Genomic DNA, 14,095 nt, shown 5'->3' on the forward strand with positions numbered 1-14,095 from the left:
TTAACATGCATTCTATTTGTTGTCAGCCATTAGTTTTCGGCGTTGAGCCGTGCTTTTTAGGATTTTATTTAAACATATTTCGGGCTTTAAATAAAATTTATGGGCCCATGTAAATGAAAATCTGTGCTAAAATGGTTTTAATTGCCTTCCGCGAGGAATAAATCGATGGCAAAGTGATTTAATTTATGTGCGTTTAAGCCAATTTCAACTAATTCATCCTCATTAGGCTGGGATATTTTTGAGAGGAGAATTGTAAATTGTGTAAATGTTTCTTAACGGCAGAGGTCTTAATTTAACTCCCTGCTATTCAATAAAAATATGTAATAACATTCAAAGATAGCATTAAAGAATGGCTTTACTGACATAAAATATACACACTGAAATTGTGTAATTGGCTGAAATTTAATAGCAACCACAAACACAAACAACGACACCCCGGTGACCCGTAAAAAAATTACCTATCACCGCTTTGAGCCAGGAAAAAAGGAACCCCATTAACCATAACGCTTTGGCAATAAAAATAACAAGCCGCATCAAATTTTAAAGTAACGTTCAGCCAGGGAAAAAACAAACAAATATAATTGCGCCAAAGGCAGCGGCTGTCTAAGGCGTTGGCTTTTTATAGTCCAGCACTTTTATTGTTTGTAAAGTTGGCCGGCCAGACAATTTACTTGGGTCAGAGAAGTTGTCGCCTGGGAAATTTGGTGACAGAAAATAAAGGGCAAAAACTCCCTTATTACATCGATTTTAGCCATCTGATACAGCTCTGCTATACTTTAAGCTGGCTGTTGTTATTCTATTCTACTTTCATTCTGCCACTACCGAAGAAGGAAAGAACTATGATTAAGTTTGTAATTACAATAAAATATATAAATTAACAAGATTTAATATTAATTTTATTTTATGTAATAACACATTACATGAAAGTTACCCAATAAAGAAGTACGCCCAAAATGTTCTCTTTTGTTAATGGTTGCCCAGGGAAAGAAAACAAACTCCATCAGGTAAATAGTCATCTTAGCAACCCCAGAACTTGTTGACTGGCAGTCGAAGAGCATTTTACAAAATCGGAGGCATCGAACAGTTCAAACATGAATATTATCTCATCGGTTTGGTGAGTATACAGTGAATATTAAAGAGACACATGCCCTTACTCATCTAAAACACAGTTGGTGCAACGTCTGGGACAAGGACACCACTGTGAATGTCGGTCCCGATGTCCTGTGCCAACGCAATGGCAATGCGATCAAGTTCGTCCACATGCAGACAAGGGCTGTTAGTTTTTTCAAGGCGGAGACCGTGGCCACCGGACTGAGTATCAGTTGTTTTTCCGGCCACAACCGCTTTCCACTTTTCGCATTTGCCGAGGCCGTCCTGCGACCCAATATCTACGTGTACCGCTATCCGGATATGTCCAGGTTCAGTTCCATTCCACGTGAGTTTGTCTAGTTGTCTATCCTTTAAATCAGTAATTTGTGCTAATTAACATGCCTATATCAATGTGAAAATGATTAAATCCCTTTAGCTCACATGGTAAGCTTCACCGACATTCGATTTTCGGAGCTCGACATTCTGATCGCCGTGGGCGGCTATCCCGACTACTGCATATGCGTTTATAACTACCGCACTGGAGCATTGGTGCTGGAACACCCCACCAATGTGCCCACCATCGAACGCGGCATTATCATCGGGCCAACCTATCTGCCCGCCATCGTGCAGCTGAACAAGCAGGAGATGACCATCCTGTGCTACGACATCTGCACCTTCGAGAAGGAGTCCTTCCTGTACAAGGTGGCCGAGGTGGAGTTGGGCAAGGACTACCTCAAGTCCTGCGACGGCTGCATGACCTTTGGCGACGACAACTGTCTGTACGCCACCAACGACTTTGGGCACCTGCACATCGTCGACGTGGCCTGTTTCGCCCTGAGGCCCCAGTGGCGTCCCATGTACGAGGATGAGAACGTGGAGAAGTTTCCCCGTCACCACGGCCTCACCTTACACCGATCCGGGTTCATCATCTGGAACAGCTCGGGCGCCGTCTATGTGAAGAAGAAGGCTGGGGTCTACAAGGTAGGTTTGATTACAATTATCGTATAGAATATATGTTTTGACCATTAGTATTTAAAAACCGAACGATCGATTCATTTTAAGTTATTATGGTGTAATTTTTTTTATTTTATTTGTCGTATTGAATTTATCTTTTTACTATTAATATTTTAGAAAGAACCGATTGATTCATTTAAAGGACAAACTTAGCTAGATATATGGTCGAACTAAAGTGATACAGTTTTCTTAAATTAATTATATATGTAAGCTATACGGTAGGTTTGCAAAGCCTTGACGAACTGTAATTTGATGACAATCATCGCATCGACTATTTTATTATATGAAATATATATATGCTACAAAACTACTATAAGAAAAAAAAAAAACCTACCAAATTAAAATGTATTTTCTGTTGTCCCAAGACTGAAGCTACCGCAGTTAGTTTACGTTTTCAGTAATTCTTTCAAGCCAAAATGCTTGTCACTCTATTTTTCCAGGTCGAGTGGGAGCTGGAGGCTCGTCTGCACGAGGTCGTCCGCTTCCTGAGCAACACGAATGGGGAGGCCTACGCCGAGCGTCGGCCGGGTCACATTGACCAGGTGATGATCGATCGCAGCGGGGCGGTCTCGCTGGAGTGCGTGGTGCCGACGGGACGACCGGTGTTCACATTTCGCGTGCTGCCGGGTCTCAAGGAGGAGTGCGTGTGCGCGATGTACGATGATGGGCTGGCCATGTTGGACCTGGCCAAGGGCCACACGCTGTGCGAGATCCCGGTGCCGGGGTCCACGGCCATGGGCAACCACCGCAGCCTGGCCCTGGTGGCCGTGGGCACCTTGGACGCCCGCATCGTGCTCATCCACTTCGAGCGGGCCAACCTGCCGCATGTGCTGTGCGAACTGAAGCTGGAGACGGCGGCCGTGGTCGGACTGGACTTCAACGACAGCTGGCTGGTGTTCCAGGACCAGGCCAAGTCGCTGCATGTCGTCCAGGTGGATACCAGGCCGCACAAGCTGACGCACTACTTCGAGCTGGACCAGCCGGGACTGGCCCAGGTGTTCGTGCACACCTTCCTGCTGGCCGACGGACCGCGTCTGATGGTCTTCATCAACAGGAATCACAGCCTGAAGCGACCCGGGTTCGCCACCGAACTCTGGCTCTACAATTGGGGCAAGGATAGGCGCCTGCACAGGCGAGAGTATGTGCTGCCCAGGGAGTACGGCTTCTTTTGCGTCCAGCCGCCGGTGGGGAGGTGGGCGGTGATCGAGATCGTGGCCACCGAGTACAACAGCTTCAACTTCGACCAGTTCGCGCTGAACGAAAGGGACGAACTGCAGTGGATCGCCTCCACGAAGTCGGGACATTTCAGCTACATCCTGGGCGTGGGCATGACCAAGCATCTGGTCACCTGGAGCTTGGGCGGCATCCTGGTGCACTTTAAGCAGCACAAGCGGGCCAAGAAGCCGTTCATGATCTGCCGATTCCTCAACATAGGCATGCAAACGGAGTTCATACTGAGGGTGAAGGAGTGCTTCAATTCCAAGTGGGTATCTTCTTTCAACTGGATGACTTTATTTCAATATATAAATTAATTACAGATACCTGCTGATTCTGTTGGCCAACAAGAGCCTGCGGGTGATGCGACTGCCCTCGTTGGCGGACTTTGTGCGGGAGAATGTGGCCCTGCAGTTGCCCGTGGAGGAGGGCATTGCCTGCTACGTGGAGCAGACGCTCCACAAGGTGGACATTTTTGTGCCGCTGAGCCTGCGGCAGGAGGTCAAGGAGGAGTATACGAGGGGTGATTTGCTGAAGCGGGATAAGCTGTTTGCCAGTATTAAGGACTTTGCGGCCAAGGTGACGGCGCTGATCGACTATGACATCTCGAAGACGGGCAAAACGCAGGGCATCTTCAAGAAGTTCTGCTTCCACTACCGCTGGCTGGACGCCCTCACCGAGGAGGCGCACAAGCTGTGCGCCCTGGAGCGCGAGTCGCTGGAGCGGGCCATTGCGGACCAGGCCCGCATCCGTGACTGGATCCTGCGCCTGGTCACCCGCGATGCAGTGAGCATCAACTACCGCGTGCGCTCCATCTTCGCCGATGCTAACTTCGAGAGCTTCTCGGTGCGGCGCAAGATCGAGATGGCCGAGTTCGACAAGTATCGATTCTACGACCTGGAAGACCACCTCCGCCTGTCGCTGGGCTCGCTGGAGGAGGAGGTGCCAGCAGCTCCGGCAGCCGCAGGCCATGGACCACCAGCTGGCCCCGAAGATGGTGACTTGGGCGAGGAGGAGCAGGAGAAGGAGACGGGGCAGGGGTTGCGCCAACTCAAGCAGTTCGTGGTGGAAGGACCCAGTGTCTACGAACACATCATGGCACCCGAGTTCCAGCTGCAGGACAAGGATCTGGTCACGTCGAACCAGCTGTTCAACTATAACTGCAAGATACGCTACTACCTCAACGATCCGCTCAAGCAGGAGTTCAACAAGCTCTTCCACGAGGCGCAGCAACTCAAGCAGGACACCATCGACAGTGTGATGAACACGAACGCGGTGCTGAACAAGATCTACGACAACATGAACATCATGCTGCGACTGCTCAACATGGACCAGTTCCAGCCGCCCGAGCTCACGATGCCCGGGCTGGAGCAGGACGAGGTGATCAAGCGGATCATGGAGGTGGACGACTCGGAGATCAAGGCCGGTCAACCGGCGGAAACCCAAGACCATCGACACGGGCGGCAAGAAGGGAAGACTGCTGCTGTGGAGCACCGAGTTCTGGGCTCGAGCCCTCGTCGTCATGATGGACGGCGTGCTGGAGAAGTTGTGGGAGGAGGAGATCAAGAAGGACATCCCCGAGCCGGAGTTCGTGCAGAAGAAGCAGCCGCACGAGTACAATCTCGAGGAGCAAAAGATCTACCGGGCCTACGAGGAGGCAGTGCATCTCCTGGAGCTGGACCGCCGCAAGTACCTGCGCATCCTGCACGAAAACGAGGAGAAAACGCTGGCCCTGAAGGCCGGCCACATTCTGAAACTCAATCAGCGCGTGGCCGAGCTGATGGTCACGAAACTGAAGTACGACTTTGCCCTGAAACAGGGCCAATTGCGTCAGCTCACCCTCGAGCAGAGCAATTTCGGCCGCGTCCAGTTGCGAAAGCGGTACAACATGTTCCGCAAGGACATCGACAAGCTGACCGAGTATATGACGCGATACGGCTATCTCACGGACTTCTACGACAAGGCCTTTCTGGATGTCAAAACGCGACTGGAGGCTCAGCAAACTCGCGATCGGACCGTCGAGCGTCAGTTTCGCAGCCAGTTCTTGCCCCTGGTGCCACATGCCACCCACGAAATGACCAAGCTCTTCAAGAAACGGCCCAAGCTGCCCGGCAAGATCTTCAACTCGATGCTCATCTGCATGGAGGCCGCGAACAAGCTGAGTGGCAAGCCCAGCCATCGCACACCATTCCCATTGGCCGACGATGTCCTCGAGTTCCTCAACTACCTGGCCGAGTTCGACCAGCCCAAACAGTGTCCCCCGCAGGTGGACGCCAAGTCCTGGGACACCTTCGTCAAGCTGCGACGCCAGAAGACGGAGAGCGAGCTGCGGATCAAGGGCATTGGATACCAGCTGCTCGACAGCCAGATCTACTTGAATGCCCTCGTCAAGGACCTCGCGGCGCTCAAGGAGTCCAAGGTGTTGACGCTGCACAATGCCGAGGAGAGCATCCAAACTTACGTAAGTTTAGGGTCAGATGGGTTTTTAATATATATATATATATAAAATTTAAATTTTACCGACTGTTATCCCAATTAACCGCACTGCAAATGCAGCTTTAAGCCAGAAAACAACCCATATATTCATAAAAAGGCTTACCAAGCTAAAAACGATATTTTTCCGTTTCCTAGAAAAGAAATTACAGCATACCTTTGGGCATTATTGGTTACTAGAGAACTCTTCTAAGTCCCATTAAATATGTTAGACCTTTCATATTCAAATCAAACACGTATACTTTCTATAACTTTATATCCTACCTATATTATGAATTTTTGTACTGCAGTTGGAAAAAATGAGAAACATGACGATCCAGTTGACCCTCACAAAGGGCCAGGTTGAAGTCTCGGTACTGGGTAAGTTCACCAAGCTCACCAACACAGTTCTCATGCACGTGGACGACATCAACGATGTGAATTTTCAAATACAGGTAGGTCATAAAACCATTAGTGGAGAAACATTTCAAGATAGTAACAAACTAAACACCCTCAGGAAGCCGGTAACAAAAAGATCAAGGCCATGCAGAGGGTGGCCGTTTTTAGGCGCCAGGTGATCTTCAAGGAGTGGGAACACAAACTGTATAAGGCCAATATAGCCTACCTTAAATACATGCTGGATGCCATCGAGAAGTGCAAGGTTTCGATGGAGTTCCTGAACATTCTGCGCAACTGGGAAAAGGTCAAGACCGAGCGCCAGAAGTACATGGGCGGGGCCATCGAACGAGTGATCGAGCAAAAGATAGCCGCCTTCAAGAAGAACATCGATCGAGTGTAAGTTGTGATTTCTCAAAGTTTCCCCAATTTAAAAAAAAAAAAAAACAAATAACTGTTGCCACCCAAGGAACATCAAAATCGACTCGGTCAAGGCTCAAACCCTGGAGGTAAAGCGCAGCAATCACGCCATCGATTTCAAGATCGAGCGGATCAAGGTGGATGTCACTTTTCAGAACACTCTGCGCGATACCATGATGGAGGAGAAGCGGGATCGCGAGCAGCGCGAGCGGTAAGATAACCTCTCCAACGGGAACTATACAACTGTACACCCGAACACTGCCAAAAAAAAAATGTCTACCATAGTTCACACAAATTTCGTATTAGATTGTACCTCACTCGCAAAAGTGTGTATACAATTCATAGGAAGATAGGTTTCAATTTTAAATTAATTTTGTTTAAAATAATTAAATGAAATTTTTAGTTAGTCTCAATTGTTTTTTTTCACTGAATATTAATATGTTTATACAGTGATAAATTAAGTTTTTTAGTTCTAATTATTAAAGACCTTCAGTTTAAATATAATTGTACATAATTTTAAAAATTTAAGTAAAATTAAATCGTCATTGTTCTAAATTTGTAAATGTAAGTTAGCTCTTTTGGCTAAAGTGTATCCTATCTGTCTGTGGTATTTGTAACATTTAATAATTTTTTTATTTGTTTTTGCTTAATAAAAAATCTTTTGTTATAAATAAATAATAATAATAATAATAATAATAAATAATAAATTAATTAAATCAAATATATTAGAAATTATTTGGTGTGTGATATTTATCTTAGTCAAAATTAATCAGCTCATTTAAAGTAATTAAAAAGTATTCAACTGCATCACAACAATGCCGAACATTTAAGTCAATTTAAGTTTATTTCTATTCAAAATATAAATAAGTACATTGCCTGTCAATATACTGAGTGTACTGATAAGAGCACCATTCCTCTTACCCGCAGCATGTCGCAGATCAAGACCCATCGGCAGCTGATGGAGAATGTGCGCCGCCACTACGCCCATGTGCTGGAATTGCAGACGATACTGGAGCTCCTCCGTCTGCGAACCTACCCCACCCTGGGCCCGCCCCTGCCCCAATGCCATCCGCCCGTGCCGGAGCACATCCTCAGTTCGGTGCCCTAGGAGAACTTCAACCCGTCCAGCCGGCAGAGCGGTCCATTGGACCAAGTTCCAGCCACTTGGCGAAATTGCAATTAAATATTTTCATAGCGCCGAATGAAAATTTATTAGTGGTTCTGGGGATCTGGGTGCTTTAGACTGCCGCTGCCACTTTATTTGGTTTGTTTGTGTCTGTGTCTGGGACAAACACCAAGACGAGGCATAAAGTCATCCACTATGAGCCCGGTTCGCTGCTTAGTTCGTTGTTACTAACCGAACATCTGGCTGCCAAGTTCGGTGGGGAAACCCCTTAAACATCGCACTTCACATTTATTGTGTAATGGATTGCTCTTGAATATAGGCGTTAAGTAATAGCCAAAAAGTTTGGAAGCATTCTCCTAACAAAATGCACAAGTTTTTGCATTAACTTTTCATTATTATATAAATATGATACTCGCTTAACCCATGGTAAAACAAACCAACTGTTTTTCAACCTTGTAATTTGGTGGGCGTTTGAACAAATCGTAACTCAACTATCAAAACTATTCGAAACTTATACCAATGTGACTTGTCAACATAAAAGTCTGTTAAATAATCATTCGAGACCTTAGTTTTTTTAATGTTTTTTGTATTTTTGGACTTCTACATATTACCATTTAGATTACATGTATTAAACTTTTTATGTAAGACAGCTTCTTAAAGCACTAATTTTAAAGCCAAAGTGAAAGTTGCCGATTGCAATTGTTGTTTGAGCATCAACAAAAACATTGACTTATTCAAATTATTATATAATCTTTAGTGAAATCCGGGCAGCAAACTCACAGCCTTATCTGTCTGTCTGTCGAGATCAGCGAACTGTACTTTTCATCAGTTCAGTTTGTCATTTATTCAAATCATTCACAAAAGGTATACATATATAAAAACTACATAAGCAAACGGAATTAAAAGCTTTAACCCCTGGAGGTGAGCTACAGTGTACTCTATAATACGAGATCTTAAGGTTTTTCCGCAGTTTAAAAGTTATTAAGCCTATAAAGTGGATTAGGTTACCCTTTAACAAATGAGTTCGCCGTGCTCAAGTTACCTTTCTAAGTTTAGTAAATGTTTTAAGAACTAAACATTAGGCAACACGTGCTCTTTTGGATTCTGAAAGTTCTAATCGAAATAAGAGAATTAACTTTGGCGTATCTCGCTATTAAAAATTTTCCGTGTTGTACTGTGTATTTTATTTAATACTAGCTCGATGATGACTTAGCACAATTACTCAAATGTGGGGCGTCTTATCAAGAATTTCAAAAAAAACTGCTTATCAACCTGAGACCATTTGCCACGTGCTTTTCCGTGACGGATGCAAGCAAGAATAAATATGATTAAAAAAAGAAAATAAAACAAATCTAAGCCGCATTTTAGGAAGAAACGTGAACTTTGAAAACATGGACAATAAAAAACACCAAATATAAATATCTTTTCAAATACACTTGGGGAGAAATGTACATATACAACTGTTCAATTTGTTTTAACCATTAATTTAAATTTGATAGAAATCTCAATTAGAAAAAAGACTTTATTTATTATTTATTACAATATTAGAATAGAAGAGCTTATATAATTAATAATTTAAAAAATATTGAAAGAAAACTCGTAAAAATTTGATTTAAAATAAAAAACAAATTAAAGAAAAATTCACCTCAATAATAATTTAGGCTACATGGACTTAGGTAACTTTTAAAGGGTTTTTTTTTCTAAAATGTTTCATCGTTAGGACCATATTTAGGTCATTCTCCAAGGAATTAAATAATTTGTCCTAAAATAAACGAATGTTTCTCGATGTGTTTGTGGTTTCACACAAACGTTATCATCTGTAAGCAAACCAAATTAGAGACTCCCGATCAAAGCAAGCCCACAGCAGTGAGTTCAGGCACTCCGGCATGCGACGGAAAAAATTACGCTTATCACGGGTCAGTTGCGGAGCCCTAAACGCTCCGCCTTCCTAGTGGCGATAAGCCGGGCTCAAATTCGGCCCGGCTGCGACGCAAAACGAGGTGTCGTTATGAGTAGTTTGGCAGACGTTCAATCAGTACTCAAGTCAACGTTCTCCAGTTCAGAGCTCCGTAGCACTAAAAAACCCTAACTCAAAATGGCAAAGTTTGCAGTGATCTTCTTCCTGTTCGCCCTGTTCGCCGTAAGTTGAAGTTTGAAGTCCGGCAAAAGACCCACAGGAGAAGAGTGTATGCAAGCGTTTTAATGTGCAACTTTGGTTTCAGGTGGCCATGTCTGCCCGCATTGCTCGCGAGGAGCCCACGGTTTCGCCAGTCGAAGATGCTTTCAACAAGGCCAAAGAAGGTTTTGAGAAGATTGCACAGAACCTTAAAGACTTAGCCGACTCTCCCCAAATGAAGGTAACTAATAAAAATTTTATATTTATTATTATTTTTTTTACCCATGCAGAGTGGACTAAAATTTTGGACAGCTTGCAGAGCTAAAGTCCCTTTCCCGTTAAGAACCCTTTCTAATCGCTTCTTTTTTTATACAGGAACTCACAAGCAAGATTGGTGAAGCTGCCGCTGACGCTTTGGAGAAGGTTAAGGCTGGTGTTGCTCAAGGCAGCGCCGATTTCCAGAAGGTGACCTTGCCCCCAGCCCATTAAAACGTTCATGGATTGGCTTTAAATTAAACCACCACAAATGTGCCTAATAAATCTATAAAATTCAGTTCCCATGGAAATCATTCTTATTGGGGAGTGCCGAATAAATTTTAAGCCACACAACATTTTTAAAACGCCAAGGTTTGGTTCCATTTTTATAAAAAAAAAATAAATATTAAGGAGTTTAAAACAACGTACAACAACTCACATTTTTCGATGGGTGCCTCAAGAAAAACCACTGCTCAGCGCCAATGTTTTTGATTGCTAAAAACAATACAAGTTATATTCCAACATTCCACAATGGGGGCTTAAAAGAATTCTTTGCTGTTTTTCAGGCATTGGGACTTGTTCTACAATCTTGGGACTGGCAGTGGGGGTTTTTGACGAATCAATTTTTAAATGAAGCCAAGGTTGGTGTAAATTATATTCGTTTCCCTTGCTGAATTTATGTTGAAATTTAATAATATAAATAATTTACATATTTTAAGTGGCATCGAGTTCTTATGAGTCGCAAAATCTTAATTTTATGTTATCACTTTGGAAACCAGCACTATAATAATATAAATACATAATACACAATATAAATTTAAAAATACATATAAAAGTGTCTGTCGGCCCGGCTGTGACGTAAAACGAGGTGTTGTTATAGTAGGAAAGCAGACGTTCCATCAGTTCCCAAGACAACGTTCTCCGGTTCAGAGCTCCGTATCAATAAAAAACACCCTATAAAATGGCAAATATTGCGGCGATCTTCCTCCTGTTCGCCCTGTTCGCAGTAAGTTAAAGTTTCGAATCCAAGGGGACGACGGTTATGTGAATGTCTAATGTAAAACTTCAGGTGGCCATGCCTGCCCGCGTTGCTCGTGAAGAACCCACTACCTCGCCGGTCTTAAAAGCTATAGATAAGGTCAAAGAAGATCTGAACTTGATTAAATCGGATATGAACAAAATCACTGCGGAACAATTTAAGGTAATCCGTGCAATACTCTGTTTTATTATGCCCCTGATCATCATCTTGAATCAATTGTTGTGATAAGATCAAGGGTATAGAAGCTTCAGCATGCCGGAGTAAATTTGCTTCTTCATTTAGTAACATTTCTAATCGCTTATTTTGCTGTGCAGGATTTTGGAAAAACGTATAATGACGCTATCGACGGTCTTCTGAATCGGACAATGAATCTTCTTAAGAGTCAAAGTCGATTACAGCAGGTGACCTTGCCGCCGGTCCAGCAAGAAGTTGATGGCTTGCCTTCAAATTAATTCTCCACAAATGTGCCTAATAAATATATAAATTTTCACACTGGCTAAAATTATCCAAAAGGGGCTATACCAGTGTGACACTTGTATAACTCAACGATAAATTGACCATTCGACTTCAAATTTAATGCTGAATACATTAAACCGCTTTTGAAAAATCTGAAATAAAGTAATAGAAGTAAAGTTCAGTTAGTAATTCGCCAATTATTGACATACTTCGAGCTCCGTGCAAGCAAATGACCGTAAAAGGGTGACATCTGTGAAATATTTGTCAGCTATTTTGCACACCTGTCTGAGCAGTAAGGTGGGTGGTGGGTTGTATGCGATTGGTTTCGAACATGAATAATGTATTGGCGTTTGTACGCCATCATTTCGCAGTGAGCTCCCGCAGATCGCACCAATCTAACTCCTTCGCCATGCACGATTGCATAATATCAAAGTGGATTTTTCCGTTTTCCAGCGTTCCGTATCGGAAGTTTTTCCAAATTTGTACGGGTTGCACAAAGGCGGATAATGCCAAATTGTTGCTTAGATACATTTTTTGTACTCGTGTGTATCTGTGCGTCCATCAATTGGCATCCCCTGTGCTATTTCTATGGCATTGTTGTGTGAAATTTATAAATGTTTTCGTTTCCATTCTTGGAGCTTTTCTTATTCAAACGCGTCGGGGGCTTATTCATCCTTTACTCTTTTTTTCAGTAAGAAAAGCAGCTGCTTAAATTTTAAATTGCCCACTATACAACAATTTAATAGTTGGCAATTTAACATGCATAGCGGATCGAGAGAATTGATATATTGATGATATTGCTTTTAGATGCCTCTCTAACTATTTGTTATAACAAAGCGAACATCATCGAAAACATGCATGCAAAATCTATTTGATTTTATTTGACTTGTTTGCTTGTCAATCCCTCTCAAAGAATTTCGAATTTAATTAAAAATTTATTAAACGTTGCGACACAATCGGAAGGAATCACAAAAGAGTCCCATAGTGAGTGGGTGGAATGGAGTAGGTTGGGCTGGGAAGTCATGGGAGTGCAACCTAGTTGGAAAACTGTCCTCTTCTGCGTTGCACCAAACAACTCCCAAAGCAACAATATGGTTGCCATGTCACGCAGTGTGTGTGCCAGTGTGAGTGCATTGTAATGCTAATTTAAATAACGATAAGCTCAACAACAGCACCAGCTACAACTACAACTACAGCTACAACTACAACTACAACTACAACTACAACTACAACTACAACTACAACTACAACTACAGCTACAACAATGTTGATGATGATGGCAGCGACAACAATGGCAACAATAATAGGAAAACAATTTGGCATTCTGTGATTTTGTCATCCTTTCACGATTGTTGTTGTTAGTTTTTGATGCTCTTCTATTGAGCAAAAAGTCCCTCTACTAGAAAACTAATTTTTGGCAATAAATATTAAGTATGGTAAATAACATAATTAAGCACTTATTTTAAAAATTTTTGAAACACTAATTTAAGTAATAATATTAATAATGATAAAATAATCATATAATATAATATAATTAAATATAATTAAAAACAATAAAATATAATAAATCATAAAATACCTTTAGGAATTTCACGAAAGAATATAAATAATCTTTAAGTTGAGAGAAAATTGCATCGGCTAAATTTACAAAAATATATGTCAACAAAAAGTTCTTCTTGACAATGAATTAAATGAAGTTTATGAGAAAATGGTCCGTAACCTATTTAGTGTTGAAATTTAATGGAAATTATCGAAGCAAAAATAAAAATATTAAACGATAACAAATCTAAGCTTAATCATAACAAGTTTAATAAATCTCCAAATTCTTTGACTATTTTTGAAAATTAGGCGTAACGTTTTAAGGTTTGTGATTAAGAGGGTATTAAGTCTTCTTCCAGAAATAAATTCCGCTCCATTTATTGTTTTTGTTTGCCGTGCAGCATCTGCAGTAAGCCAGACACCACATATATACACACATATCTGGCAATATTAGCGTGCGAGCGGGATAAACAAATAATAAAGCCACTTGCGCATAAAGAAACAAAAACAACAGTAAAGGAAAAAAGTTTCACATGGTTCGTGACGAAGGGGGCAAAATGCAGGGGGGGAGGAGGGGGGCGGCGGCATTATCCTTTCTATCACTTGTCACATTTTCGCATAATGGCGTCATTGCTGCCGCTGCCTGTTGCGAACAATGAATACATTTGTAATGTTAATGGAATGCAACGGGAACTGCGAGGAAAGCGAAACGAGAACAACGCCAACCATTTTCCGTCGCCTATTCGAGCTGTTGTCGCCCACATTTGTTTGTGTTTATCAGCCAGTAGCTTTGCCCCAGAAAGAGGGGGGTTTTCCAGCCACGCCCACACGCACTCCGCATTGAGTTTTGCTTCGTCGGGAAATGTTTTTTTATTCGTTATCCCAAGTTGACAAACATGGCTGCGTGATAAATTGTGATTTTGCAGCAGGTCTGAAACATGAAATAGTTATTGGGAAG

General features: G+C 42.6%; 3 protein-coding genes across 3 annotated transcripts; all 3 read left to right on the forward strand.

The window, feature by feature from the left end:
* The first annotated feature begins 989 nt into the window (after positions 1-989).
* LOC128257727 (uncharacterized) lies at positions 990-7,906 on the forward strand. Its single transcript, XM_052988896.1, is given in 10 exon segments — positions 990-1,114; positions 1,170-1,435; positions 1,526-2,070; positions 2,544-3,586; positions 3,642-4,743; positions 4,745-5,779; positions 6,102-6,245; positions 6,308-6,585; positions 6,656-6,817; positions 7,534-7,906. Coding segments are annotated over 10 exon segments (4,779 nt in total). The 5' UTR covers positions 990-1,091; the 3' UTR covers positions 7,715-7,906.
* Positions 7,907-9,716: 1,810 nt separating this feature from the next.
* On the forward strand, positions 9,717-10,401 carry LOC128257731 (neuropeptide-like 2). The gene is made up of 3 exons (XM_052988901.1): positions 9,717-9,872; positions 9,955-10,089; positions 10,224-10,401. The coding sequence occupies exons 1-3, from the start codon at positions 9,828-9,830 to the stop codon at positions 10,335-10,337; spliced, it is 294 nt and encodes a 97-aa protein (XP_052844861.1). The 5' UTR covers positions 9,717-9,827; the 3' UTR covers positions 10,338-10,401.
* Positions 10,402-10,954: 553 nt separating this feature from the next.
* LOC128257730 (uncharacterized) lies at positions 10,955-11,779 on the forward strand. Its single transcript, XM_052988900.1, has 3 exons — positions 10,955-11,109; positions 11,173-11,304; positions 11,457-11,779. The coding sequence occupies exons 1-3, from the start codon at positions 11,065-11,067 to the stop codon at positions 11,592-11,594; spliced, it is 315 nt and encodes a 104-aa protein (XP_052844860.1). The 5' UTR covers positions 10,955-11,064; the 3' UTR covers positions 11,595-11,779.
* Positions 11,780-14,095: the final 2,316 nt, after the last annotated feature.

This window comes from Drosophila gunungcola (genome assembly GCF_025200985.1).
Source record: "Drosophila gunungcola strain Sukarami chromosome 3L unlocalized genomic scaffold, Dgunungcola_SK_2 000002F, whole genome shotgun sequence".
In the NCBI taxonomy this organism is placed as follows: domain Eukaryota; kingdom Metazoa; phylum Arthropoda; class Insecta; order Diptera; family Drosophilidae; genus Drosophila; species Drosophila gunungcola.